Source organism: Nelumbo nucifera, chromosome 4, assembly GCF_055504915.1.
Source record: "Nelumbo nucifera cultivar China Antique chromosome 4, China Antique-T2T, whole genome shotgun sequence".
Taxonomy (NCBI): Eukaryota; Viridiplantae; Streptophyta; class Magnoliopsida; order Proteales; family Nelumbonaceae; genus Nelumbo; species Nelumbo nucifera.
The window spans coordinates 9653536-9668626 of record NC_142652.1 but is presented as its reverse complement, the minus strand read 5'-3'; the positions used below and the strand labels follow the sequence as shown (position 1 = coordinate 9668626).

Below are 15091 nucleotides of genomic sequence, written 5' to 3'. Positions count from 1 at the left end.
TTTCTTTTCCACAGTGAACTGGTTTGATCATGATGATTGTATGGTAGTAATTGATTGGATTCCACAAATGTTTAGAGAAGCAAAAACTTTGATTCAAGCCACAAAAGCTTGTCCAGTTGGATATCCAGAGAAGCTCAGTGCCTGGATATCCTTTGGAGACTAATCTCTGCCGCTACATGTCAAAATGGTAGATATAATTGGACCAGGATGTAGCAATCTACGCATGGAGTACGTGTCCAAAACCCTTGGTTACTGATTCCATATGGTTGGGCTAATAGATGGCTTGATCAATATTCAAAATATTGATATACATTATGTGAAAAAAAAAATGTGATTTTGTGCGACTCAAAGGGGGGTGATACTCATGGTTAGATTTAGTTTCAGGATTTGAATAAGAAATAGCTAATTAAACTATCAATGAGCTCGATACTCAAAAATCGAGTATTGAGCATGCAAGCAGGATTTTCTAGGGAAAAGTACGGAAACATACGATGAAGAATTCTGAATTCCAGCCCCCCCTACAACTAGTTCTCTCCCCCCTATAAACCACATCCTGCCCGTGAATGTGGCATCAATTCATGGTCAGGATGCATTTCCCCTGTACTTTGGGCCTAGTAAATTTTGATTTGGGTTAATTGGTACTTCTCCCGATTTTCTATTCACTTTTCTTATCCACTCTTCATCCATGAATTATAACCACACATCTCTTAGAGAGATATGTGACTGCAATTCACAGCAGATAGAGAATAGATAGGAAAGGTGAGTAGGAAATCTGGGTTCTTGAACTTGTATTATTATCACCACATTTTTTAGGGTAAAAAACTTAAACATGCCATTAGTTTTCATAAATTGATTTAAATATATCTTAAGTTTTTCAAAAATATTTAAATTTACCTTGTAGGCTGATCCTGTCGGACTTAATCCTACCCTTCATCAATGAAACATTATATACAAATTGACTTAAACTTTTTTAAATCCTATTTTGGCCTTCTATAGAGGAAAAGAAGGAAAAGTGAGATGGAAGAAGAAAAGAGAAAACTAAGAGTACTGAAATAAGAGAAGAGGAAAAAAAATGGAGAATTGAATTCCATTTTCCTATTTTACCACATCAGCACATCTTATTATTTGAAGAAGAGAAGATATATATGTTTCAATTCCAAGGAGAAGATGGTTTTGGTCCAAGTGTAAAACAATGGTGTTGGAGAGTTGCACCTATTCGATCACAGTCACCACGTCAGTAAGCAAATGTACAGCTTTGATACAATGAGATACGTTTAGCTCGGAAATAGACGTGAAGGATGTTAATTTGACATTAGAGAGGAGAAAAGAGATAGATAGGTAGAGAGATGCAAAGTCTGAGGAGGCAAAACCCAATGAAAAAAGGAGAGGGGATCTAGAGAAGCTACAAAGGGCCGTGTAGTGAATGGCAAGAGCTATAATTATGAATTCCGCCTAGATAATTAAATTAACTCAGTCTTAGACCCGTTGCCATTAATAAGATTGCCCTGAAAATGTTGGGGGTTGGAGACATATTGTGTTTTGGCATTTTTTATTAGTATGCTAATTATTCCCATAAGTTTTTTAGGGTATATTTTGAAAATTTGAAAGAAAATAAAGAATAAAATGTCACAAGGTATACTTAAATTAAGTCATTTAAAAAAAAAAATTCAGGATATGTACTTTTAAATCGATATATGGAAAAAGAGAGGAATGATTTGGGTCATTTTTTATCCATATGAAGAAGACTGCATTTGACATTTATGGAAAACTATGAAGCCATGTTTGATAAACTCCTGGAAAACCAAAGATATAGTGTCAATTTGAGAGAGCTTTGAGGATGTGGCTTCTAGCATTCCAAGCTGGGCCACACATGAGAATGTTAGAAATTGTTTTTGGTGAAAATCCAAAAAGTGCATCACTGTATTCCAATCACAAGAAAGAATGTTAGAAATTATGTTTGGTGAAAATCCAAAAAACATGTCACTACATTCAGGAAGATAGGTGCTCCACGGCTCTATCATTGAAACTCACCTCTCGCAAACAAACCATACCAAACGGACTCATATGTATAAGTTGAGGAGGTCCTTGTTATGGATCGCATCAAACATGCCTAGCTGGTGTAGAAGTAATATGCTCTATGTATAGGCGTCTCATAAGGCTGCCAACAGGTCGAGTCTAGATTGAGCCCAAATAGAACCACAACTGATCAAATCAGACCTGATATGTCTATAATTTTAGACCGAGAATCAAATCCATCGGTTCTTAGAACAATTGCATCTGACCCAATAAACCTAATCAGTTCGATCTAAATATCCGCTACAACCATCAGGTTCTGCTTCTAGTATAAGGTAAATGAAAAAGACATGAAGTCACGCTCTATTTAAGTACCAAACAAAATGTCACGCTCCATTATAGTTAAATTTATTTGCATCATTATAAATATATGAAAGTGTAAATAAAAAAAAAATGTAAATTCTTATTTAATTTTGTTTTGAATTTTATTTAATTTTTTTATTTTGTAAATAAAAAATGTTAATTTATTTCATCTATACTGTAATCAAACAAAATAAACTAAAAAGTTGAAAAAAAAAGAAATCACAATTTACACTGCCATAATTTTGCAGCAGTATAAATTTATTTGTATTGCAACCAAACACGGCCTTAATTGCTCACATTGACTAATCGACATAAATTCTGTAGAGAAAGAGACTTGACGCGGGGGGGAGAGAGAGAGAGGACCTGGCTGGTAGAGTGGTAGGGTTCACAGGAGTTTCTCGCTAGTCGCTACTCTTGAATAGAAATTTTATCAGCGTTTTACAAAGTTCGAATTTCCAAAGAAGAACCGCCCATGACGCCTGGGGAGTGGGGAGTGGGGATTCAGGAACCGTCCATTGGCGATCTATGTCCAAAAAGACGTGGCAAGAGATCACTGGATGTTTTGCTTGTGAACCAGTTCGGTAGTTGAATGGAAACCGCGCATTCTCGGTTTTCTGACACCGTATCGTTCCGTATAGTACAATCATTCAACGTGGCAGCACTAAAAAGAGCCGCGTGGCGCCTTATCTCCACCGTCGTATAATAAACTAAGATCGACGATAGACGCCACATTTGTGAGTTGTAAATGCTCACAAGTGTTTGGGGCCGGCATGACACCGTCAGTACGTCACATTTTATTTTTATTTCGGATTGTATTGCAGTTTCGGTACAAACTGTAGAAGCTGAAGCATTCCACGGCATCCACCGTCCATTTGAAGACTCCACGTAAAAGGCAATTATTCGTCCCTCTTCGACAATAATTTTAATATCGTCTTCGTTCCATTGACGTTGGGGAAGTAGATTCAGTCACTCTCACTTTGTCGTTTGCCTCTTTTTTTTATTTCCTTTATTTCTCTTTATTCTTCTACTTTTATCGGAGTTATTAGGCCTGCAAATCGATCCGATCGGATCGGTTCGAATCGAATCGAATATGGGTACATCTATGTTTTCAGGACTTGATCAAACGGATATTGATGAAGGGCGATTTGGCACGACCTAACAGGAAGGGGATACGTAGGTGCGATCTAATTAAAGGATGACAACTCAGTCAAGTAAGCCCAGTTCGCAACATTCGTAGTTCGGGTACTCAGCCATCTCGGCTCCAAACCCGCTTCGGTGTAGAGGCACCTCAGGTATCCAGTCCAGTTTGGGACTGAAGAATCGAATTTCCATCTCGGAGCTAATGGGCCGAAGCGTCGTATAACCAACTTCGGAGGCCTTCCCAACAAATCCCGAATCTCTTGGGATCACGATGAGCCAACAAATCCAGAACCTCCTGAGGTCACGATAAGAACTCATCCTGGTTCCGCCTGAATCGGTGTTGGACGATAAGTCTCATCCACGTACCGCCCTCCTCCAAAAGTGGAACCAACCTTATCTCTACAGCCCGGAGAACCCGAAGCTCTTTCGTGAAACACACGGCTACTCCAGTATATAAAGACTCGAAATCTCAAGGCAAAGGTACGTGTCATTACTCTACTCACTAGCACTCAAGCTCTTAACCATTCAGCTCGCATTTGCAGCACAATTACTGACTTAGGCATCGGAGCGACCACGTCGGGTTAGCTACTCCGGGTTCTCTGATTTATCATTTTGCAGATCGATCCAGCTCGACGTCCACCTGGAGTTCGAATCGCCCTCCAACTAGGAGTAGTCAGATCGCGCATCATCAATTGGCACCGTCTGTGGGAACCGATCGAGCTCGCATGATGGGAGCTTCAACCAGTGCGGCACCGGTCCCGATCAGAGCAAAACCGACCTAGGACGAGGAGCCATGGATCCTCCACGTCGATGGCTCGTCCAACCAGCAAGGGAGCGGTGTAGGACTGATACTGTACGGCCCAAGCGGGGTGAAACTGAATATGCTCTCCGATTCGGGTTCGAGGCATCCAACAACGAGGCGAAATACGAAGCGTTGGTTGCCGGGTTACCCTTAGCGAGGGAAATGAAGGCCAAACACCTCATTGTATGTAGTGACTCACAACTGGTGGTTAACCAAGTCACTGGTGAGTACGAAGCCCGCGACCCTACTATGGCAGCTTATTTCGCCAAAGTTAGAGAGATCCTGTATAGCTTCGTCTCCTACTTCATCAGACAGATTCCAAGGTCCGAGAACGCTGAGGTCGACGCCTTATCTCGACTAGGCAGCACGAGCAACAACTCTATGCGAACTGTGTACATTGAAAATCTACCTCGGCCCTGCATTCTCGGGGGGGCAGGAGAGGTCACTCCCGTATCACAAGCGGAACCGACCTGGATTGACCCGCTCGTGAGTTATCTGCTCCACGGGATCCTACCTGCAGAACGTAACGCAGCCTGAAGGGTAGAGAACCAGTCAACTAAGTACGTCCTCATAGATGGACAGTTGTACAAGAGGTCTTTCACACTCCCTTACCTGTGCAGCTTGCAACCTTCAGAAGCTGAGGATGCACTTCGCGACACCTATGAAGGCCTGTGTGATAGACACTTGGGGGGCAGAGGTCTCGCACAGAAAGCATTAAGGCAAGGCTACTACTGGCCCACGATGAAGACAGATGCACTCGAGCTCGTCAAAAAATGTGAAAGGTGCCAGAGGCATACCAACATTCACCATCAACCTGCCACCGATCTGAAATACCTCACTAGCCTGTGGCCCTTTGCGCAGTGGGGAATCGACATCCTTGGTCCTTTTCCCCGAGCAACAGGGCAGAGGAGGTTCTTGGTTGTAGCATTAGTTTACTTCACGAAGTGGGTGGAAGTCGAACCCTTCGTAACGACCACAGCCCGCAACATACAGAACTTCTTCTTGAAAAACATAGTATGTCGCTTCGGACTACCTCGAGTGCTGATATCCGACAATGGGAAATAGTTCAAAGATATTAAGTTCCAAAATTGGTTCTCCGAAATGGGGATCCAACAGAATTTTAGCTCGGTGGCACACCCCCAGGCGAATGGGCAAGCAGAGGTCACTAACAGAGCGATACTTCATGGACTGAAAGCTCGCTTAGCTCGAGCCAAGGGGTTGTGGGTGGACGAACTACCCAACGTCCTTTGGGCCTACCAAACTACCATTAAGACTGTCATAGGTGAAACCCCTTTCAACCTCACGTATGGTGCAGAAGCGGTGATCCTGGCGGAAATCGAGGTACCCACACTACGGTTGGAGGCTTACAATAAGGAGACGAACGATGACGAGCTTTGTACCAACCTAGACCTAATAGAAGAGGTACGAGACCTGGTTTACATTCGAACCGTAGCTTACCAACAAAGAGTAGCTCGGTACTATAACGCCCGGGTCAGTAAAAAAACACTTTCGTGTCGGCGACCTGGTTCTTTGGAAGGTTATGATACTAGAGCCCGGCGTTGGCAAGCTCGGACCGTACCGAGTCAAATGGGTATTCAAAGGAGGTACGAATGAGCTCAAAACCTTAGAAGGGAAGCAGGTACCACAAGCATGGAATATTGATAACCTAAGAAGGTACTACTTGTGAACTTTCAACCCAAAGATGACGGACTAGAGAGAGGACTGCGAGTTACTCCCAGAAGGCTACGAACTACGGTGCCGAGATGACAGAAGACCTCGGCACTAAGACAAGTCCTAATTGCCTCTTTGGCATAGGTAGAGAAGTCTTAGTCGCCTCCTCGGTATAGGTAGAAAAGTCCTACTTGCCTCCTCGGCATAGGCAGACAAGTCCTAGTCGCCTCCTCGACATAGGCATAAGCATAGGCAAACAAGTCCTTGTCGCCTCCTCGGCATAGGCAGACGAGTCTTAGTCGCCTATAAGGAATAGATAGCTTGGGTGTAAACCCTACGGTGTCTAATTTACCTCAGTGTACAGTAATGTAAGGTTAATCCCGCACGAAGCCGAGCTCTTTAGCTCGACACTTAGGGATAACCAACACTTAGACAAATAAGCGACCTAGGCATAGGCAGTTCAGGTATGTACCCTACAGTGTCTAATCGTCCTGGCATACAACAATAATTATATCGTTCTTAATAGTGTCGAGCTCACCAGCTCGACAGCAACCTATACTTAGGAAAAGTTCACTCCTATTTGGTTTAGCTTGCTACCTTGGGAGTAATCTACACTTAGATTTTTTTTTTTTGCGCAGAAAGATTGCCAAAACACTTATATTTCATTAATGTAGAATTCTGAGTACAAAAAAAAAAAACTACTATAACCGAGCTCGAAGGCCCGGGATGTACATTGCATATAAAGAGGTCCAAGAAAAGAGGCAAGGTTATGCGTCCAAACTGCCAGGTAGGTCGGTTTCCATGCGATCCTCCTCTGCGTCCTCTCGGCCTGCCTCTCCTGACGGGCCCGCCTCAAGGACTTCATCATCACTTTCCTCTTCAGAGGAGCTGGGTTCTTCGTTAGCCACTTTCGCCATCTCAGGAGTGACATCCGACATGGAAAAAGCTCCGAGGTCGAGCTCGGGAAACTTCTATCGCATCAGCCACTTGCATAGTTTGAAACCAGACCGATATGAGCTTGATCCATACTCAACCTGGAGGTTGTGAAACTCCGAAGACTCCTTGAAATCTTTGATGGCACGCCTTCTCTCCTCAGCACACGCCTCCTGGATGGCGGTGTCGAAGATCTCGGTGCGCTCTTTGATCATCACATCGAGGTTCTCATTCTTGCGCTCAAGTTTCCCCTTCTCCTCCGAGAGTACCATGCTTAGCTCCTACTGGCTCTTAGCTCCCTTCTTAGCTCGAAGAACCTCACCCTGAGCTAAGTCCAGCTCGCGGTAAAGTTTTCGAGCATTCTCCTTGGCTTCCCAGGCTCGCTTCAGGCGGATCTTGGACTAGTAGACAAGTGAATGAATGGCGGAGTTCACCTGGAGAATAGAAAGCAGATGTAAGTACCATTAACAGATGAATAAGGAAATAAAATAAAAAGGCGAGGTACTCACTACCATACAGTAACTGGCAGCCTTGCCCCTGAGCTGACTTGTGGGCATGTCAGCCCATTCCGCGACTTCAACAGGAAAAACGACGTCTTTACTTTTAAGGAGCCCGAGCTGCGAGGTCATTATGCTCTCCTTGGAGAGCTGAGGCTTGGGCACTTAAGCACTCTCGGGCTTGCGAGGCAGAGCTCTCTCGTCCTGGTTTTCGTCCAGGACCACGATAGGAGGTTGGGGACGGACCTCCTCCTCCGGAAGCTCGACTGAGATCGGCTCCGGCACAGCGACCTCGGGTGGGGCGGGAATTGAAGGGTCGACCCTCCCGGCGAGACTTCTTTGAGGCCTTCCTCTTCTTCCCCCTTTGGAAGCTCCTCAAAAGGTTTTTTGCATCGACGTTCGGCATAGCTTCTGCAAGAGAAAAAGGAAGGGGTAAGTCACGAACTGAAGTAAGTACAAAATGAGAAAGAGTAATCCAAAAGCGGAGCCAACCTTATCTCTATAGCCCAGAGAACCCGGAGCTCTTTCGTGAAGCACACGGCTACTCCAGTATATAAAGACTTGAAATCTCAAGGCAATGGTACGCGTGATTGCTCTACTCACTAGCACTCAAACTCTTAAGCATTCAAGTTGCATTTGCAGTACAATTATTGACTTAGGCATCAGAGCGACCTCACCGGATTAACTACCTCAAGTTCTCTGATATATCTTTTTGCAGATCGATCCAGCTCGACATCCACCTAAAAGTCGAATCGACCTCCAGCTAAGAGTAGTCAAATCGCACATCATCATATACCATTTTCATTTTAGTGATGAAACCATTCAAAAATAGAGGCTCGGGTCGTCCAACTAACAACTGGTCAATTGTTAGTAAAGATTTAAAAGAAAAAAAAAAAGAAGAGGTGGACTTCATTTTGATTTCCTCACGAAGTGTTGAAGCCAAAATGTTAATAGGAGAAACAAATAAGACTATGGAGATTTTGGGTTGGATTTATGTGAAGGTCCAGAAAAATCTTTTTATCATTTGATCAAAGAAAATTGGTAGCAGTGCGAGTGCGACGGTAGACCACGTTGGGTGTTTTGAACGAGCTCACATCTGTGAGGCAATTAATCGTCGGATTATTGTTTGTCATATGTCCAGAGGGGAATCTTCTCTCTTTCTATCTTTTCAAAATTTTAGTGGCTGTCATTTTATACCACTACTTGAAAATTTGAATGAGATGGCAAAAGAAAAATTCCCAAAAATGCACATATTCCATGCCGTTCAAAAAGACGGGGTGAGGGGTCCACAACATTCTGCATTCCTGGCTTCTTGATCGCAAGTTGCCAAGTTCGCCACTCTTTACTCTTTTAGGTGGTGTCCAGTGTAAACTGAAGCCTGAAGGAAGGAAGCTTGAAAAGCACACACATCAAAGCCAAGGCCCCCACTAGAACGAGCTTAGATTCCACTTGTATGGCCGTAGCTTATATAGAAATAAATAGAAGAAGAAAAGTCTTTATTAATTACAACCTTCAACAAAGCCATCCACTCACGAGGACAAATTGAAACCGTGAGGTCTAGGATGGGCAACAGGGCAAACCACAAGGTCCACAACCCAGTCTTTTAAAAATTATTATTGGGGCATTTTCTGATTCCAGATTCCCCCCTTTTTCCTTATTGCCTTCTCTTTATAAAGCGGTGCTCCTGGGCCTTGCATGTGTTCATCGCTCTCGGCTCTCTGTTTTCTGTCTGTCTAGTGTCTAAAAACAACTACTCTTTCTCCTCTTGATTTCTTATATTAATTGTTCCCGTGTCAATACTTGCGAGATCTCCCCATGGCCCCTAGCTTGATCAAAGGATCCACTGACCTTATTGGGTTCGTAGACGACGGCCATCCGTCATCAGTTACCCTTGAAGGGTCGCATTTTACGGCCAACGGACACCCCATCCTCACCGATGTCCCTTCGAATATTATAGCCACTCCATCTACAGACAAGGCAACAAACACGGTCGGTTGTTACGTGGGTTTTGATGCCGAAGAAACGAAGAGTAGGCACGTCGTCTCCCTTGGCAAACTCAGAGGTATTAAGTTCATGAGCATCTTTAGATTCAAAGTCTGGTGGACGACGCATTGGGTGGGAGACAAAGGCAGCGACGTCGAACACGAGACCCAGATCATGGTTCTGGACAAGTCGGACTTCGGCCGTCCTTATGTTCTGCTGCTTCCCCTCATTGAGGGGTCATTCCGTGCTTCTCTCCAACCAGGCGTCGACGACAACTTGGACATTTGCGTAGAGAGCGGGTCGACACAAGTGTCGAGTTCAAGTTTCAGGAGCGCATTGTACATGCATGTCGGAGATGATCCATATAGTCTTGTTAAAGACGCAATAAAGGTGGTGAGGGTTCACCTGGGAACCTTCAGACTCCTGGACGAGAAGACTCCTCCAGGAATAGTAGACAAGTTTGGTTGGTGCACTTGGGACGCATTTTATCTTAATGTACACCCTGATGGAGTGTGGGAGGGGGTGAAGGGTCTGGTGGAGGGCGGTTGCCCGCCGGGGCTGGTACTCATCGACGACGGATGGCAATCCATTTGTCACGATGATGACCCCATAACAGACCAAGAGGGCATGAACAGAACATCTGCAGGGGAGCAGATGCCCTGTAGACTTATTAAATTCCAAGAGAACTACAAATTCAGGGACTACCAGAGTACCAGAGCAAACAAGGGCATGGGTGCCTTTATCAGGGACTTGAAGGAGACGTTCAAGAGCATAGAGTACGTATATGTGTGGCACGCATTGTGTGGCTACTGGGGTGGGATTCGTCCCCATGTCCCAGGGATGCCTGAATCCAGGGTCATAGCCCCTAAGCTCTCTCCCGGGTTGCAGATGACCATGGAAGATCTGGCCGTCGATAAGATTGTCAACAACGGTGTGGGATTGGTCCCACCTGAGATGGTTCAACAGATGTACGAGGGGCTTCACTCACATCTACAGTCCGTCGGAATTGACGGGGTCAAGATGGATGTAATTCATGTAAGTTCTCCTTACTCTTTTAAACTTTTAAAATTAACACATCCTACATCTTTAGTTTATTCTCATTTCTGAGTCTGATCTCATCAAATAAGCCTTTTTCCTGATTTAGCAAAAATAAAATGGGAAGGTGTTAGAAACAGCGAACCTGAGTATCGAGCTTTCTCCAGAAAAGTCTGGACTCTGGAAACTCGTATTTTGTTTTTTGTTTTTTTTTTTCTTTGTAGAAATCTAGAAACTAGTTGGCTTGCATTCTTGTAGGACATGCATTAATTAGGAGTCGTATCTTATTAGACGGTGACGGTGAAAATCTCTAGTTTGGAAAGAAAAACATGAATCGGGGTGGCGACGTGTCACTCGCCTATCCCCGATTCGAACAAAAACTGCATTTTCAAGCGACGGTAACAGAACGCTTTACTTTGTTTGATGCAGCTGCTAGAGATGTTGTGCGAGGACTACGGCGGTAGAGTGGAGCTAGCCAAGGCTTACTACAACGCCATAACGGAGTCGGTGAGGAAACATTTCAAGGGCAACGGTGTTATTGCAAGCATGGAGCACTGCAACGACTTCATGTTCCTCGGAACTGAGGCCATCTCACTTGGCCGCGTCGGTACGTAATCGTAAATCGTAATGTAGCAACCATTACTATTACTAGACTTCTAGTCCCCATCACCACCTACCCGTCCACTCCAATTCATGAATTTCAAGTTTACCAAGTTCTAGAAAGCTTTGGCATCTTTTGCTTGGGTACTGTTTGGCATATTCGAGATTATTCTAGGGGCCCAATAGATGATGTCTTACCAATATCAAGCTACAGGGATGAAAGAAGACCATATGATACGATGGATCAAGGATAAGGCTAAGGCCAGCTTTTGATCTATTTTATGAATCCATCATTCCATGATCTGATTGGATAAAGATTCCAAACCAAGTCAATAATTTGTGCATGGTGTAGGACCCTACGTAGGATGTATACCACTTCGTCTGTAAGCTCTGGCCTAATGCTGCCAAGGGGCGAGTGAGCATATTGGGGACCCCACCATTCACCAATTACCTTGTGTTGGTTTGTTAATTTGCTTTGTACTGGCACTGCAACAGGAGACGATTTTTGGTGCACTGATCCGTCTGGCGATCCAAACGGTACATTCTGGCTGCAAGGGTGTCACATGGTGCACTGCGCGTACAATAGCTTATGGATGGGGAACTTCATACACCCTGATTGGGATATGTTTCAATCCACCCACCCCTGCGCAGAATTCCACGCTGCTTCCAGGGCGATTTCTGGAGGGCCCATTTACGTGAGTGACTCCGTCGGACAGCATAACTTCCGGTTGCTTAAGAGCCTGGTGCTCCCCGACGGGTCGATTCTCCGGTGCGATTTCTACGCACTTCCAACCAGAGATTGTCTCTTTGTAGATCCACTGCATGATGGGAAGACAATGCTCAAGTTATGGAACCTTAACAAGGTATTATTTTGGGCCTAGAACCTGAGCTATTATTTTGGGCCTGTATGGCCCATGCCTAAAGTACTCTAGCTGGATGGGCTGGGCTGCCATCTATAGGCCCATTCGCTCTCAAAGGTGCCCGATAGATAGACTAATTTTTATTTTTGACCTTGCAACAGTTCACTGGAGTATTGGGAGCATTTAACTGCCAGGGAGGAGGTTGGTGCCGTCAAGCTCGGAGAAACAAGTGTGCCTCCGAATTTTCTCATGTCGTGTCGGGTACGATTAACCCGAACGATATTGAATGGACAAACGGAAAGAAGCAAATTTCCATTGAAGGGGTACAGGTGTTTGCTGTTTATATGTTTCAGGAAAAGAAATTGGTGCTCTTGAAGTCGTGGGAGCAGGTGGAGATTTCATTAGAGCCTTTTAATTTCCAGCTTCTCACAGTTTCTCCGGTGAAGTTATTATCCAACCAAATCCAATTTGCTCCTATTGGATTAGTTAACATGCTTAACACTGGTGGTGCCATTCGTTCACTGGACTTCAATAACGAGACAAACTCGGTTCGAATTGGAGTGAGGGGAACCGGAGAGATGAGGTCGTTTACATCAGAAAAACCAAAAGCTTGTCTAATTGATGGTGAAGAGGTACCATTTACATATGAAGAACACATGGTTGTGGTTCAAGTTCCATGGTCTACTTCTTCTGACTTATCTGTAATTGACTATCAGTTTTAGAATCAGGGGGTGGGGATCGGATCCACCAAAATGGATTGGTGTTTGAATTTTATGGAACCAACTATATATGTAATCTTAAATAATCTCTTAACTCTTAGTTATTATATTATGTTGTGCATTGTGCAATAACTTGTATTCATTTTTCACAAAACTACCGACTATGATGCCCGAAAACTTGTAATGAATCAATAAACTAGTATGATCATCATTTTGTTTTCAACTTCAGAGACTCTTTGATCATTATTGAAGATGATGATCGAATATCATTCGAAGTTCATCGTTCACTTTCTTTGAAGGACGGTGAAGCCCTGGTGGATATCGGAGAATATTATTTCAGTCTTAGAGTGTCTTAACTTGGTTAAATTTGCACTAGTATAAATGCATGGGAGTGCAAATGTAAAAAATGCAAATTCTTGTTTAATTTATTTCATTTGTATTGCAATCAAATAAAATAAGATAAAATTTGTAACAAAAATATGTCGGAATTTACACTCAAATCATTTGCGCTGCCATGGTTTTGCATTAGTGCAAATGTATTTGCATTGCAACCAAACAGAACATTAGTGTTTGCTTGTTGCTTAATTCGGTATGTGTATCAAGAAGCAAATCAAGCGGCATATTGGTCAGCTCATAATGCTCTAATTTCACATCAAAACCTAGACAACAAAATTAATGTTCAGAAACAATTAAAGAAAAACCAATGTTTGAAACAAATCCATCAAAGAGAAAAAAAAAAAAAAAAAGAGGTTTCTCAAAAGCAGTAAAAAGAGAGAGGATAAATGATGCCTGTTTATTGACTTCAACATTGATGGCACGCTCGATAATGTTCCAGATTTTGCCACTCTGTCATGATGATAAAACTTGTGATACTGTGAATTGTGCCATTAAATTGTACATCCACGAGGTATATAATTAAGCAGGAAATAGATGTAATGGATAACCAAAATAGAGTTAGAAAAATGCAACATATTTGCCATCCTTTGACAAAGCATCACACAACAATAAATGGGCGATATCCCACCATTTTCCAAATTTAAAGTGACCCATTTAAGCGGAAAAATGAGTTAATTCATGTCAACTTCTTCTGTCAAGAGAAAAGTCACACTTGAGGCTAATGGTAATACTCTTCAGGTAAAATGTCTTTGAGCCAAGACAAAGATGACCTCCATAATCTAGATTCCAAAACCCTCTTTTAATTTTTAGAGATTCTCTTTACCCATGAGGTTTTACAGTCACAAAATTCACTTCTGGGATCTTTTTGCTAAAAATTTATATCATCTAAGATATCACACGCCTCACAATTCCAAAAGAAGCATGCCAAAAAGCTTGGTTGATTGCCTAAAATTCTACAGTTTCTGAGTTGGACTCTCTCTCACCAAAATCAACCTCAAGGCAAAATGCAGAAACTTGTGGGATTGGATTAAAAGTCAATTTAAAGTGGAATCGATGAACATCTGGACATCAACCAAAGACAACCTCATTAAATGGCGGAGATCTGAGGTTGAATTTCTGGTTTCCTCCTCTTTTTGATATTCTCTATTTCTTCTGCATTTATAGGAGAAGTAGGGTCATTACATTATTTTAGTTTATGAGTTGACTTCATTGAAAAGCGTGAACTATCTTTTGTAATCCAAAATTTTTATGTTTTGTTACAATTCTTTTCTAAAGAAACAATCGATTTCGGAATTCAATCAAAAGATTGAACTGGTACTATATTTTATATCTTCTCTTAATCCTGGCGACCACTTTTACGTACTCATATTCACTGTAATCCTTTTGCAAAGAAGCAAATTTTGACTTCTCACTCTATGCAGCCTAATGAAGATGAAGAAAGAAAAAATTTTTAAAGCACGAAAAGTGTATGTTTCTTCCTTAAGCAAATCTTTTGACAGCAAGATGGATTGGATTCATTGCAAATTGGAATGGATACTTGAGCAGACCCTTAAATGATTGAGATTGAAAAGAGGGAAAGTTCATTTTCGTGAGAATGAACAGAAAAGAAGGAAAATATAGTTCGAATTTGGAAGAATGGAAGCTTGAGAACTGAAGATAGATGGTTGCTAGAGATTGAAAGAGAGAAGATAATGGAGAGAAAATTTTCTTTTGAGTAAAACACAATTACAAATGGACGTGGATTTGTGGGTAGAAACGTGTCTAAACCAAAGAGTATCTACTTTTTGAATGCTGCCCCTGTTAGATGCCGCATGGCTTACTACCCACTCTCACATTCTGAGAAACTAACCACTTTAACTCTTTTTGAGGAGTGGATCGACTTCTCTTTGAAAATAGAGGAACTCACTTCTAATATACTATTTATTGAAAATTTAAAAAACCATACACACACACATATATGATTATATAACATACGACACTTGTATAGAGGTAGTTTTGAATTTGCAAGTTAGTGGTCTATCTAAGTGGAAAACTGAATAAACTCCCTCCTAATTTAATTTTTTATGTATAGGTGTCTGA

General features: G+C 42.6%; 1 protein-coding gene across 1 annotated transcript; it reads left to right on the top strand.

The window, feature by feature from the left end:
• The first annotated feature begins 8965 nt into the window (after positions 1-8965).
• Positions 8966-12728, top strand: LOC104591965 (galactinol--sucrose galactosyltransferase). The gene is made up of 4 exons (XM_088903201.1): positions 8966-10437; positions 10867-11044; positions 11533-11900; positions 12059-12728. Exons 1-4 carry the CDS (start codon positions 9235-9237, stop codon positions 12617-12619), a joined length of 2310 nt encoding a protein of 769 aa, XP_088759327.1. The 5' UTR covers positions 8966-9234; the 3' UTR covers positions 12620-12728.
• The last annotated feature ends 2363 nt before the right edge of the window (positions 12729-15091 follow it).